Here is a 16,081-nt window from a genome sequence, read left to right as displayed (position 1 = left end):
AATGAGGAGAGGGATTAAGGAAGCTTTGGGCATTAATTCGCCAGAAGGTGCTATCAATTACTTGGGGCTGCCTCTGTTCAGATCTCGTCAGAAGGATGCCGATTTTAATTTTATCCTGGACAACCTTACTTCTAAACTGCAGGGCTGGAAGGCTAAGACTTTGTCAAAGGCAGGCCGTGCTACCCTTATTAAGTCGGTCGGCCTGGCAATGCCTATTTATGCCATGCGAACCACAAAACTTTCTAGTCGTAAGGTCTCGAGGATTGATGGTTTAGTCCGAGATTTTTGGTGGGGATTTGAAAAAGGTAATCATGGTCTTCATTTAAAGGCTTGGGATAAGCTGTGTCTCCCTAAGTCTTTGGGTGGATTAGGTTTTCGGGAAACAAAGGAGATGAATCTGGCTTTTCTAGCAAAGTGGGGTTGGAATTTGATTAATGGATCTCAATCTTTATGTTATAAAATTCTGTAAGCCAAGTATCTTAAGGGGAAGGATTTTTTCCACTGTACCTATAGGGACTCGAACTCTTGGTTCTGGAAAAATGTTGTGAAAGCCATTTCTATCCTAAAGAAAGGGGCTTGTAAAGCTGTGTCGAATGGAAGGACGACTAATATTTGGAGGGATCCTTGGATACCTCATCTGAAAGGTTTTATCCCGAAACCAAGGATTGGGATTTCAACCAATGATAACTTGGTAGCTGATCTCCTGCTTGATGATGGCGGGTGGGACATCTGTAAACTTAATGGCCTCTTTGATAAGGAAACGGTGTCTGCAATCCTCAAAGGCGAAAAACCTTCGGGGCTGGGGAATGATAGATGGGTTTGGACCCTAGAAAAATCAGGACTATTTACTTGCAAATCGGCTTATCTGGCTCAAGCCTTGGATAGAGCTCAGCAGTGTGCGGTCGCTCCGGCACTTTGGAATAAGTTGTGGAATAGCAAAGTCTTGGAGAGGCATAAGATCCTTTGGTGGGGCATTCTTTCTAATGCGCTTCCTGTTAGATCGGTGATTGGAAGAAGATTCCATGTGCAGGATACCAGCTGTCCTTTGTGCGGATTAGGGGAAGAATCAATGGAACATCTTTTCTTGTCGTGTGATGTGACAATGCATTTATGGCGCTCTTCACCTTGGGGCATTTACCCTATATGCAATGCGGGGATTCGTGTTTGGGACTGGGTCAAATTCATTTGGAATCTTAATTCTAGGGGGATTCGAGTGGATGAGGTTTTCTTGTATGCTTCGATTATCGTTGACACTATTTGGCGACTTCGTAATGACATTATTCATAACAACTCTCGTCTGGATGTCTTGAAATGTATTGATGTGATTTGTACTTCTCATGCAGAACTTCATGATGTTTTCTTGCCTTCTTCACCCCCTCATTTAGAGGGAATCTGGAAGCCTCCTCCTCAAGATTGGATAAAGCTAAATTGTGATGTAAGAGTAGGCCTGGATAGTATGTGCATTGCGGTGGTAGCTAGAAATCATCAGGGTACTGTGGTTCGGATTCACACGGCTCAGTTGGACTTTGTGGACCCATTGTGTGGAGAAGCTGCGGCTTGTTGTTCGGCTGTTGCTTTGGCTATTCAGTTTGGCTTCAAATATGTTTTGGTAGAGAGTGATTCCAGAATAGTTATCAACGCTATCAATGGGACGGAGTCTTATTGGGCGATTGAGAACTATGTCTCATTTTGTGTTAAATCCTCTCCCTCTTTTTCCTGTTGTAATTTTGTTTATGCTAGTAGAACTTGTAATTTTACTGCCCATAATGTGGCTAACTGGGCTTTCATTAACAAGTTGTACGGTTCTATTCCGATTAATTCGGTTCCTGTGGACCTATTATGTAATGACCAACAGGTCTAGTTTATTTAATGATATGAACACGCTTATTTTCAAAAATATATATATATATAAAGGAAAGCACAAAAGGAGTTTAGGTGGCAACCTATTATTTTTTCTTCTTATTTTTTCTATTTTATCACACATTCTCTTATAACCTAAACCATTTTTAAATGATGTGAGACTTTTTGTTTGTATGTGTAGTATTTTTTTTTCAAAGAAAATAAGAGAATTTATCATAAAATAGAAAAAATAGGAAGAAAAAATATAGGTTGCCACCTAAACTCTTCTTTTGCTTTCCTTTATATATATATATATATTTATATATTTATATATTGATTGATAACATCTAAACTATTTTTAAATGATGTGAGACTTTTTGTTTATATGTGTAGTGTATTTCTCAAAGAAAATAAGAGAATGTATCATAAAATATAAAAAATAGGAAGAAAAAAAAAATAGGTTGCCACCTAAACTCTTCTTTTACTTTCCTTTATATATATATATTGATTGATATATTGATATATATATATATATAGTGATGATTGGTAAATTAATTTTAGTTATAAAAAATTATTTTTAACTCGAACATATAAAAATTTAGAATAGTAAAATAAAATTTTTAAACTAAAATTTATTTCATAAATATATATAAAATTAAAAATTATTACTACAAAGTTAATTATTAAAAAATAAATAATTACTTATATAAATAAATATGTATATAAAAAAAATATTGAGTAAGAAATTATTCAATTACTCATAAAAAAATAATATTTTTTAGATAAAAGAAAGTAAAGTGATAAAACTACTACTTATAATCTACATGGATAATTTCTAAACGATTTTTAAATGATATGGGACTTTTAGTTTATATGTATAGTGTATTTCTCAAATAAAATAAGAGAATGTGTGATAAAATAGAAAAAATAAGAAGAAAAAATCATAGGTTGCCACCTAAACTCCCTTTGTGCTTTCCTTTATATATATATATATATATTTGTATATTGATATATTGATACTAAAAGTATCAGTGTGCCTAGCACACTCCTATGTAGGGCTGTTCATCCGATTCAATCCGCACTTTTTTAGTCAAACAACATCCAATCCGCACTAAGTGCAAATTTAATTTTTTGGATCCAATCCAATCCGCACAATAGCTCAAATCCAATCCAATCTAATCCGCAAAAGTGCGGATTGGATCGGTTACTTTGAATTGGTTACTTTTTAATATTAAATTATTTAATATTTATGAAAAAAAATATTTTTTTTCACAAAACTAGCAACAAAAATAAAATAAATATAATTATTTTATGTCTCCAACAACACATTAAATAAATAAAACAACAAATAACAAATTCGAAGAAAAAAATTGTATATATAAAAAAATATTTAATTTTATTTTAAATTGTATGTAGAAAAAAAAATATATAAGAATAGAATATACATTTTATCTATTAAGTTTTGCAATATAATTGCATTATATGTATTAGACTTTTAAATTAATATTTTCTTTACATTAAAATATTATTTGTATATATAATTTTTTTAGTTTTGTTATAAATATGTGTGGATTGGATTGGATTGGATCGGTTACTTTACATGTCAATTAACATCAAATTCATACAAGTGTGGATTTTGAATTTTCCAATCCAATCCAATCCGCACAAATGCAGATATTCACACTTTGCGGATTGGATTAGATTGGATCGTGCAGATTGAATTGGATCGGCTATTTTATCAACACCCCTCCTATATGTTAATATTGTCCAACTGAATATACAATCCCATATAATTTAATTTACTAGTGGTCCCATATACTTTTCAGAATTCACTATGGATAAAGTGATTGAATATTGTATATATTATAGGAAAATTTACATCAAAAATATAAAAACTCAACAATATTACATCAATACCTTCACACGGCTCCTACTACTTTTTTACTTTTTATAGTGTTTTATTTACACAAATACCACTCACACACTCCATTAGCATGCATGATGTTATTTGACAAGTTTTACACTCAATTTATTTTTCCTCCCTTTTTATCATCATTTTATTTTTATTTTTAGTTTCTTTTTTATTTTTTATTTTCATTTTTTATTTGAAAATTTCTCCCACGATCAAAAATCTCTTTTCATCCAAAAAAAACTGATATCATTCATTGTCTTTAATTTTCTTCCTCCATCAACTGCCAATATTTTTTCTTCTTTTCTTTTTATTTTTAATTTTATTTCAGTTTTTAATTTTTAATTTTTAATTGTATTTCAGTTTTTAATTTTTTATTTTTAATTTTATTTTCAGTTTTTATTTTTTAATTTTTTTCCATAACAATTCTTCTTTTCTTTTTATTTTTAATTTTTAATTGTAAAGCTAGTTTCTTATATATTGTTGCTTAGGTCTAGGATTGACTTCTATCAATCAATCCATCATTTCACTCTCTTTTTTTCTTCTTTTCTTTTTCTTTTTAATGTTATTTCAGTTTTTAATTTTTAATTTTTAATTTTATTTCAGTTTTTAATTTTTAATTTTTTTACATAACAATTCTTCTTTTCTTTTTATTTTTAATTTTTAATTGTAAAGCTAGTTTCTTATATATTCTTACGAAGAAACGGACCTTGATAACATATGGAGCGACTGTGTAGAGAATAAAGCCAGAAAGAGTATAGAAATCATTGTGCTTCTTATGTATGTTTGCTCAACAAATAATGCAGAGATTTCATTGTCAACGTTTCTGGGAAAAAAGCTAATGTTGGTGCTGATGTTCGAACCGAGGTTTGTTTTCGGTTTCTTTTTTGGTTTTCTCCCATATTTGAAATTTTACACCTTCTATATGTATTTTTTTAATATGTTTTTTATCTAGTTGTTTCCTGTCCATTTTTATATCATCAATGGGTAACAATGAGATTTATCATGGATGTTGATGTTCAAAGAGTTTTTCCTGTATTTTAGTTTGTATACAGTTGTTTTGTAGTTTTATTATAGTTTTGCTACTTGCATATGTTATTTCACTATAAAAATAATATGCAACTATTTGCACAAAACTTACTATGTATAACTACTATTTTTTAGTCCCCATCAAATTAAATTCTTGCATAATATATAAACTATCATAAAACGATAATGCAACTATAAGGCAACTATTTGCACTTACATACAGTTGTTTTGTAGTTTTATTATAGTTTTGCTACTGGCATATGTTATTTCACTATAAAATTAATATGCAACTATTTGCACAAAACTTACTACGTATAACTACTATTTCTTAGTCCCCATCAAATTAAATTCTTGCATAATATATAAACTATCATAAAACGATAATGCAACTATAAGGCAACCAAAACAAAAAATAAATCAAAATATAACTGTATATAACGTAGATGTATTATTCATGAGGTTTTTTTAAAAATTTTCACATCATACATTGTTTTGAATTTGGTGGGAGGTCCAGATCTGTTTGTTACAGATATACATTTCATGAATTTGGATTTCGATATTAGGGGGAGTTGTTTTGATCGAATAAAACAGAAAACAAATGTGTAATTTCAGTTTCTTCACAGTTTTTCTGATTTTTTTTTCGTCATTTTCAGTTTAGATCATTGCAGGTATTTTTTCCAGTTGTTTTTGCCAGAATTAATAGTTGTATTTTTCTCGTTTTGGTTTCATTTTGGTTGTTTTGCGGTTTTGAAACGAGCGCGTATTTTCATCTTCATGGTTCGCTCTGTACAGCTGAAGGCTTAGTGCATGTGGTATTTTTGTAAATATTTGTATATGGACTGTATAAATGTTTAATGGGCCGGCCCAAAGTATTTTTGTAATTTTTTTTCCTTTTTTGTATTTTTTTGTTTTTTTCCCTATATTATATTGAGTGCGTTAATCTTTAGAAAAAAGAAAATTATCATGTAATATGGCACGACAAAAAATAAATAAATTTATTAGTTTTTTCATTTTAATGTCTCTCCAAGCATAATCTGAAATCCAACCTTTTTTTCTTTATATGAATCTGAAATTGAACCTTTATAGTTTATACCTATAATTGGTAGAGAAAGAAGATGACCTCAGACGGCGGCATCGAACCAAAACAGGCCACCAGTTGCCACGTGGTGGCGATGCCCTTTCCGGGCAGAGGCCACATCAATCCCATGATGAACCTCTGCAAGTTGCTAGCTTCAAAAAAACACGACATCCTAATCACCTTTGTTGTCACCCAGGAGTGGCTCGGCTACATCAGCTCCGATGACAAGCCGCCCAATATTCGCTATGCTGCCATACCCAACGTCGTACCTCCAGAGCGGCTAAAAGCCGCTGACTTCCCAGCCTTCTATGAAGCTGTCATGACTAAAATGGAAGCTCCTTTTGATCAGCTCCTGGATCGTCTCCTCGAAACGACGCCGTTGAGTCTTATCATAGCTGATATAGAAGTACTTTGGGGAGTCAATGTTGGGAAACGAAGGAATATTCCTGTGGCCTTGTCTTGGACCATGTCTGCCTCTTTTTTCAGAATGTTACATTTTTTCAATAAATTCTCTGAAGATAGTAATAGCCCACCTGACCTTTTATCCAGTAAGTGAAATCTTTATACAACAATGTAAATTTTGCTTTATTCTTTTCTATTTTGCTGAATATTCTTCTTTTGTGATATAGAATGTAGTGATGATGACAAGAATTTGGAGAGCATACCAGAACTCTCATCCTTTGACATAGAAGATCTGAAAATAGTACTCCATGAAAATGACCAAAAGGTTTTGAAACTAGCATTGGATTGTATTTCTCAGGTCCCAAAAGCTCAATTTCTTCTCTTCACTTCATTCTATGAACTTGAACCTCAATCAATAAACACTCTTAGATCAGAATTTTCTTTCCCAGTTTACCCACTTGGCCCAGCTATTCCATACTTAGATCTTCATGATCAACACAACAACTCTTCCTCTTCTCAAAGTTATATTCAATGGCTGGATTCACAGCCAAAAGGGTCTGTTTTATACATCTCCTTGGGCAGTTTTCTTTCGGTTTCGAGTACCCAAATGGACGAAATCGCTGCTGGGTTAAGGACTGCTGGTGTTAGATTTTTGTGGATTGCTCGATCTGAAGCTCTTCGTTTGAAGGAGAGGTCAGGCGAGTTGGGGTTAATATTGCCTTGGTGTGACCAATTGAAGGTGTTGTATCATCCTTCTATTGGGGGGTTTTGGACTCATTGTGGGTGGAACTCTACTTTGGAAGCTGTCTTTGGTGGTGTTCCTATGCTTACTTTTCCTCTGTTTTTAGACCAAGTTCCCAATAGTAGGGAAATTGTTGAGGAGTGGAAGGTTGGGTTGAGGGTGAAGGTAGAGGTGGGTAGTGATGAAAAATTGACAATAACAAGAGATGAGATTGCTGAGCTTGTGGGAAACTTCATGGATTTCGAAGGTGATGTGGGGAAAGAGATGAGGAAAAGAGCTGGAGAACTTAGAGATTTGTGTCAACAAGCCATTGCTAAAGGTGGATCTTCTGACAATTACCTTGATGCTTTTATTAGTGATATATGCAATTTTACACTAGGCCAGTAGGTGGTCAATCTAGATGATAATATTATGAAGGTGGCTTAGCTTGTATAATAATGTCTTATAATTTTGGCTTATAATAATTCGAAGAATTGCACTTCTATTTTTCTTTTCCTTTCTTTCTTTTTTTTTCTTTTATATAATGACCAAATCATTAAAATAAATAATAGTGTATAAAAAAAAATGGAACAAATCCATTCAAAAAAGTTTCTAATCCAGATGACATGAAATAGAAATACTTCAGAAAAATTAGGTAAAAAACCTAAAAAGATAAATGAATAAAAATTAAATTTAGTACAATGTTTAGAGAATGCAAACTCAAAGCTAAACAGTCAAAGAGTGCAAATGATGATAGAGACCAAATAATGCATCTATAATTTCTGCTCAACAAAATATAAGTGTTAGAATTTGTGATAAGATGAATGAGATTCCATTTTAAAACTAATTGGCTATGGGAGGAGTAGCTCATTTATTTTATATATTTTATTATCTTTCCACCACATTAACAATGTGAGACTCTCTAACATCTCCCTCAAGATGGTAGCTATTTTATTTGCTCACTATCTTGGACAACTCGATCATAAACGACTTTTTTTAGCTCACTATTCCTGATCATAAGTAGCTCTTTTGCTCTACTTTTTGGATCGGTATTTTTGGGTTGGTGGCTCTTTTTTTTTTTTTGGCTCACTATTCCTGAATCACAAGTGGCTTTTTTAGTTTTGGCTCTTGGATCAGTTATTTTTGAATTTTTTGTGGCTCCTTTTTTTGGCGGATAGTCATTAGAGGATTTTTTTTGTTTGTTTTTGCTTTGATACCATGTTAGAATTTGTGATAAGGTGAATAGAATTCATCTCAAAACCAATTAGTAATGAGAGGGGTAGCTCATTCATCTTATATATTCTATTATCTTTTCACACATTAACAATGTGGAACTCTCTGACAGTAAGGGCCACCACAAAGTTTTTCTCTAATTCCAGCATTAAGCAACATGATGAACAATCTATATCATACAAAAAAAGAGAAAATTGAGGTAAGAATTAATATTTTTAAAATAAATATATTAAATTGAAATAGTAAAAGTTTGATAAAGTATTGGAAGAAGAAGAAAAACTTAATTGTAAGATTTAATGATCCTTCAACAAAAATTTTGAAGTCTCTAAATTTTCATAAACTCACAAAAAATATAACTTAACAACAAGCATACCTTGTGAATAAAACTTAACATAACACAACAAAATATAGTAATAGTCTCATAAAAAACAATAAACACAATGTTAAAAATTCTAATTCAGACAACTCAACAATAACAATTAAACACTGAGAAGGTCAAACTTAGTCTTTGACCTTAATTTGCATGGACACAGAAATGGTCATGCACACATAACACAACCATATGTTAGTTTTTCCCCTCATCTATTTAGAAAAATGAGTTTTTGCAAATATCAATAATTATAGCAGAAAATAGTAAAATATTTAACTGTCACAGTTTGCAGGAGCATAATGTAATTCTGTCAATGCAGAATGCAAAACACAGTTTTACAGAAACAAACCAGAAATAAATAGTGCAGAATTTAAAAACTTGACACAAGAGAATTGTAAGTAGTATCAGTGTTCTTTCAAACACTACTAGTCCATGGGGCCACGCCCAGAGAATAAAATCAATTAGTAAAGTATCAAAGATTACAAAAGTAATTGACTTAAACAAATTTAGACTCCCTCTAGTAATTTGCCGCAACCCTTTGTAATTCACCTTGCTAATCTAATCTCTGAAACACACCAAGTAGTGAAGTCCCTTCAACTATTGATGTGGCTTACTTCCTTCCGAAGTAAGACTTAAACATATCTTTTCCCGAAGATATATGCTCACTTCCTCTCGAAATGAGATTTGGAAAAGTCTTCTCCCGAAGATCCACACTTGTTCAAAGCTTCTCTTCAACCTATTCTATGAATAGTATGAGATCATAATAAGAAAACCAAAACCTAGTTGAACACTCTAAGTTTTTACAAATGAAACACTCTTCTCACAAAGAAAGATATGAAAATATGAGACTAGAAGAGATAAAAATCGTTTATTTATAGAACATAGCAACCTTAGAGACAGCGACAAAAACGATTTCCCATGAGTACAAAACTTTCTTAAAAAAATTTCTGATTTGCAACATCAGAATCGGGTTTTGCAGCAGCAGACAAGACCAGAAAGAAAACTTTTCAAATTGAACCAAGATCACGAATTTGGACTCCAAACCTGCCAAATAAAATTTATTTGATTTGTTCTAATAAAAGCAAAACCAAAATCATCAATTAAAAAAAGGGAAAGTCAAGTTTCCCAAAGTTAGACAACTTTCTATAAGAGAATTCCTTCTTTTACAAGAAGTTTTCTAAACCAAAAAGAGATCAGGTGAGAAGGAATCTTTCCTTAGAAGAAAAGAGTAACTAGAGGCACAAAATCAATGTAATAAAAATAATTTAAATGCTCAATAAAAATGCACATTAATTAAAAAATATTTTGACAACTAAATTGCTAAAAAATAACCTAACAATCTCGCCCTTTGACACTTTAGATAATCAAAATATTTTTAATTAACAAACACCTACAAAACAAAGTTAGCGAAACAACCATATAAGCTCCCCCTGAGAAGCACAACATTAAAACAAAATAAAAAGCTAACTTTGACCAAAGTTGAACACAAACACAAACACAAACCTCAACTCCCCCTGAATAGTTGAGTATACAATCAAAATTAAAATCACAAATACTCCCCTTTTTTATTCATCTATAAGGGCCAAAGACAAAAAGAAACCAAAATTTTCCAAAAAAAAAAAGATAAAAAAAAAATTCAATCATGATCAACAATTAAATAAAATACAAAGAATAAGAAATCAAATTTTAAGAGGAAACTCATCAAAAACTTACCAAAAAAAAAACACATGTTGATACTTACCAAAAGAAAGATAAATGACCAATTTTTGTTAGCTCATAATTCAAGATACACGACTCCCTTTTTTGTTAACTTTTTTTTTTGAAAAAAAAAAAAACTAAAATATACAAAAATCAAGTTATTCTAATACAAACATCTTTCCAAGTTTCATAAAAATGACAAATAACTATGTTATGCATTTAAAGATATAAGAATTTAGTGTCTCAAATACAAACCATACTTACCAGATATTGAGAAAAAATAGACAAGTTACATAAAATGTGAACCATAATTTTTTTTTTATTTTAGAGAGGAGACTTACAAACTTGTACACACTTTTCAAACATTAGTGTGTGCACTGAAAATAGGATCATTGTCGTTGGCAAGATTTTTATTTTTCGCCTTTTTCAATTTGATCCTGCAACTGGATGCTATCACACCATACTGAAGGTAGCCCTTTTCTATTGTAGTGCATCCTCTTCATAACTCTCAATTACAAAGTTCTAGCTTACTCAAAAGATGGCTTTCACACCTCAGTATGGGTAGCTCTATTCCAGCAAGGGGCCTGACAAGAAATTGAAATAAAAATCGATCAACTTTGTACATTAATACTTTAATTTATCCATATCACACATATGCAAGTAACTTGAATCTTTTAACCCAACTTCAAAAGTATAAAGAGTACAAGACAGTAAGCTAATTATCACCCAAAAGCATAAACAAGTTTTGCCAACTAAGAATGAAAGAAGGATAGATGTAACATAAGAGCTACTCAAAAAAATTTATACAAAATAGAGAACAAAAAGAAAAGAGTTAGACAATGCGGACCCCCAATGATTTTCTGTGGGAGTCAAACCGACTTGAATCTAGGGCCTTAGTGAAAATATCAGCCAATTTATTTTCAGTATCAACATATTCTAACTGTAATGTTTGGTTGTCAACAAGTTCTCTAATAAAATGATGTCCTATATCAATATGTTTTGTACGAGAATGCTGATCAAGATTTTTAAAAATATTTATAATACTAGTATTTTCACATGCAGAATGATAAGTAAGAACAGATGTGAGAGTATAGCAATTATCAATAGATCTAAACCCTTGTAAAATGCATTGTTTATCACTGTTAAGAACAAAACAATGATCATTGTCAAAATTAGCGATATAACCTTGATCACAAATCTGATTAATGCTAAGTAAATTAGCTTTTAGTTTCTCAACAAGCATAATATTTTTCAACCTTGGTAACCCTTCAAAATTGAAAGTTCCCATACCAATGACATTTCTTGCTAAACCATTGCCAAAGGTGACCTCACCACATTACATTGGTTTGATATTTACTAAAAAAATCCTTGTCATCTGTCATATGTCTAGAATAACCACTATCAAAATACCACATTTGAGAAGCAGCACTTTTATTAGAAAAACTAGCCAGACATTTTTCTTTTTCAATCCATTTTTATTTTAAAGCACTATGTTTCTTTTGAAAAAATTTTAAATCACCAAAATAATTTGTTTTGTACAAATTTTGCATGGTAAAAACATTTAGGTCGAATATGCCCTTTAATACCATAAAAATGACAGATTGGAACAAACCTTCTTACCTGAGATCTTATCTTTTTTGAACTTACTGGAGACTTTGCTGCAGCAGACAATATTTTTGTAGCAGCAGATCTTAAATTTGCAGCAGCAGGTAAATTTGCTGAAACACTAGATTTTACAAATTTTATTTTTCTAGAACTTTCTGTACCATTTGATCCAAGACCAACAAAGCCTCTTTAACCTGCATTCTCAACTTCCTCAAAAATAGATGATCCAGGTTAAGCATTTGAATATTTTTCTTGAAATTTTTAAGTTCCTTCTTTAATAGAATAATTTCTTCATCTTTTAAACAAAAATCAGTATCATATTCTTTAATTTTCAATTCAAGAGATTCAGTTTGATGAGACAATTGTTTATTTATTTTTGACAATTATCTATTTTCAGAAGTAACTTGTATCCCCTTTTCATACATAACCTTGTAAGACTCAGCCAAGGACTCCTCACAGATGTTAGATTCATCAGAATCAGAATCAGAATTTTCTTTTTCAATGGTATTATTCAAACATAACAATCTTTCTTTCACCTATGAATCACAAATAAACTTAGAAGAAGCTGAGGCTAGTGCAAATATCTTCATCACTATCAGTTTCATCGTCACTCCATGTGACATTGAAACATTTCTTATTCTTTTTTAGTGTATTTGCACATTCAGATCGAATATGTTCCTAACCTTCACATTCTCTACATTGAATTCTCTTTTGAATGTTAGTCATTGAAGGTTTTAAAAAAGTATTACCTTTGGAGAATTTTGAAAAATTATTTTTGTCACTTATCTTTTTCATGTATTTCTAAAAGTTTTTAGTTAAAACATCCATCTCATCATCTGAAATTTCTTTTTCAGCAACATTAAAAGCAATACATTTACCTCTATTAGCAATGGACCTGGGTTTATCCTTCTGCTTGATTTGTTGATTCAATTCAAAAGTACACAAAAAGCCCATTAACTCCTCTACCTTCATCTTGCTAAAATCTTTTGCTTCCTCCATAGCCAAGAGTTTAGTGTCAAATCTGTTTGGAAGAACTCTGCCACTTTTTCTAACAAGAATAGATTCATCAAGATTTTCACCAAGAGTAAAATATTCATTAGCTATATCAGATAATCTTTCATAAAACTCAAACAAGATTTCAGATTTAGACATTCTAAGATCATCAAATTTTGTCTGAAGCATAATAAACCTAGAACGCTTAACATCAGATGTTCCTTAAAACTGAGTTTGAAGGATCTGCCAAGCATCCTTAGCAGATTCACAAGAAGATATAAGCTTAATATAGCCTTCACCTACTCCATTAAATATAGCATGTAAAGCTTTGCTATTATAAGTAGACAATTTATCATCTTCAGTAGACCATTCAAGATTAGATTTTAATTTAGAATTACCTTCAGAATCTACTACAATAGGAGGAGACCATCCTCCATACTTTTTCATCTTGAGACTTGATAAAGGCTCTCATTCTAATCTTCCAATAAGAATAGTTAGAATCATTAAGGAGTGGCGGGCGAACAATAGAACTTCCTTCTGCAAGGGGAAACATATTGCAAAAACACAAGAAAACGTTAAAAGGATCACACTAAGAGTTTAGTGTCTTGCTCTGATACCAATTGAAAAACTGAGTTTTTACAAATGCCAATAATTATAACAAAAAAATAGTAAAATATTTAATTGTCATAGTCTGCAGTAGTAGAATGTAATTCTGTCACTATAGAACACAGTTTTGCAGAAACAAACAAGAAATAAATAGTACAGAATTTAAAAACTTGACACAAGAGAATTGTATGTGGTATCAATGTTCTTTCAAACACTACTAGTCCATGGGGCCACACCCAGAGAATGAAATCAATTATTAAAGTATCAAAGATTACAAAAGCAATTGACTTAAACAAATTTAGACTCCCTCTAGTGATTTGTCGCAACCCTTTGTAATTTACCTTGCTAATCTGATCTTTGAAACATACCAAGTAGTGAACTCCCTTTAGCTATTGATGTGTGCTTACTTCCTCCCGAACTAAGGCTTAAACAAATCTTCTCCCGAAGATATATGCTCAATTCCTCCCGAAGACCCAAACTTGTTCAAAGCTTCTCTTCAATCTATTCTATGAATAGTATGAGATCATAATAAGAAAACCAAAACCTAGTTGAACACTCTAGGTTTTCATAAATGAAACACTCTTCTCACAAAGAAGATATGAAAATATGAGACTAGAAGACATAAAAATCATTTGGCTGCTCTCTAGGCCCTATTTGAAGAACATAGAAACCCTATAGACATACACAAAAATGATTTCCCAACAATACAATACTTTCTTAAAAAATTCCTAATTTCCTAATTTGGACTTCAAACCTACCAAATAAAGTTTATTTGATTTGTTATAATAAAAGCAAAACTGAAATCATCAATTAGAAAAAAGAAAAGTCAAGTTTCCTAAAGTTAGACAACTTTCCATAAGAGAATTCCTTCTCTTACAAGAAATTTCCTAAACCAAAAAGAGACCAGCTGAGAAGAAATCTTTCCTTAGAAGAAAAGAGTAACTAGAGGCACAAAATCAATGTAATAAAAATAATTTAAATGCTCAATAAAAATGCACATTAATCAAAAAATATTTTGACAACTAAATTACCAAAAAAGGACCTTACATTGTTATTTATTGAATTATTTTATTATTATAATGTCTTATTTTTGTTTGATCAGGAACAAAAATCAGGGCAACAGTTCTTGATAAAAGAAAGACAATTTAGAGGAAGAACAAGAAAAACATTTAAAGAAGAGGGAGAAGAGATTAAAAACACAGACACTAAAATTTATCGAGGTTCATGTTGGAATTATATTTTACCAGGAACTTAGATCTACTCACAAGTATGTTGATTTAACAACCTAAAATTGAACTTCTAAAACGATGAACTAAACACATAAAAGTTAAGAATAACTTACAGTGATGGCAGCGGAATTAAGTGTCTCCTTCCACTTAGATCTCTAACCCTTGATTCCTGTCTGTAGCAGAGTATAATCAAGATCTGAGCCCGAAAGTTCTTCAGTTGGATTTGATCTTTCACAGTCTTCCAAACTATGATTGAGGCACTGAGTGATGTGTGTGGGCACTTCTCTCTCACTAGGATTTTCGAAATTCTCTCTTGTTTTCTCTCTTGATTTCGTGTATAATGTTGCAAAACAAAGACTTGCATCAAGAGAAGAGAGGGGCGGCTATAAATAGGAAAAGGGAGAGCACAACTTTCTAAATAAACAGTTTCCTCTTTTACTGTGTAATTGAATAACTGCCTTATTTAGTGTGATCCACCACTTTCCTATTTTTGCTAGGCTTTGATTAGCAATTATATGGCAATTTAAATTGAAAATAATAATTGGGAAACATGCAAGCATGTGGCCGGCCATGGTGTGTATGGGTCTCACTTGGATTTTGCAGTTTCCTCAATTTTTATTTCTATTTCTTCAAAAATGTCATTTTTCCAATTCTAATCATTTAAATGCCAAAACTAATTATTTAATAACTAAAATAGATTATTAAATAATGTTGTCATTTAAAATAATTATTAATTAGAAATGCAAAGTCTCTTAATTAATAATTAAACCTAGAAACCCTTTTATTTACAATTTTATCCTTAAACTGTGAGAATTCACAAATTAGACATAGTCTAACTTTTAGAATTATAATTGATTAATCATAAATCAATTATAGAGTCTTACAAACAAAAGATAGTCTCAACTAGAATGGGGACCATGGATCTATATGCTGAGCTTCCAATAAGTTGAACCGATTTACCAAGTAAATCCCTAACTTATTAATTCCTTGTTGAATCCACTCTTAGAACTTGGAATTGTACTCTCAGACTTATATTGAGCATATCATATGTTTCACGATATCAATATGCTATCTCATTTAACCATTGTTATAATCTTAATGTGATTTAGAGATCCTCTATATAGATGATTTACATCGAGATGGGACCAATTTACCGTTTACACCCCTCAATGTATTTTGCCCCTTTGAACACTTAGTTGCCTGTAAATGATGTTTTAGTGATCTAATATATAGTCACTGAAACAAGAGCTCATCCATTTACTTCTATTTAACTAAGCTCGAAAGGAATCATCACTTTACTTCTATACACCAGTAGAAGCTATAGATTTCCATATTTATGTTCAGCACTCCCACTCAGTTATGCTATCAT

The 16,081-nt window shown here is 31.5% G+C and overlaps 1 protein-coding gene across 1 annotated transcript; it reads left to right on the top strand.

Annotated features, from left to right (window-relative positions):
- The first annotated feature begins 5,706 nt into the window (after nucleotides 1–5,706).
- LOC133035004 (UDP-glycosyltransferase 87A1-like) lies at nucleotides 5,707–7,481 on the top strand. The gene is made up of 2 exons (XM_061110629.1): nucleotides 5,707–6,403; nucleotides 6,485–7,481. The coding sequence occupies exons 1-2, from the start codon at nucleotides 5,893–5,895 to the stop codon at nucleotides 7,384–7,386; spliced, it is 1,413 nt and encodes a 470-aa protein (XP_060966612.1). The 5' UTR covers nucleotides 5,707–5,892; the 3' UTR covers nucleotides 7,387–7,481.
- Nucleotides 7,482–16,081: the final 8,600 nt, after the last annotated feature.

This window comes from Cannabis sativa, chromosome 2, assembly GCF_029168945.1.
Source record: "Cannabis sativa cultivar Pink pepper isolate KNU-18-1 chromosome 2, ASM2916894v1, whole genome shotgun sequence".
NCBI classification, from domain to species: domain Eukaryota; kingdom Viridiplantae; phylum Streptophyta; class Magnoliopsida; order Rosales; family Cannabaceae; genus Cannabis; species Cannabis sativa.
The sequence above is the reverse complement of the archived record's forward strand: the minus strand, read 5'-3'. Positions and strand labels throughout refer to the sequence as shown.

Bases quoted from the DNA above. Each gene is read 5' to 3' on its own strand.
- LOC133035004 (XM_061110629.1), top strand. From the start codon at position 5,893: ATGACCTCAGACGGCGGCATCGAACCAAAACAGGCCACCAGTTGCCAC. The intron at 6,404-6,484 runs GTAAGTGAAATC...TTTGTGATATAG, and splicing joins CCCACCTGACCTTTTATCCA to AATGTAGTGATGATGACAAG.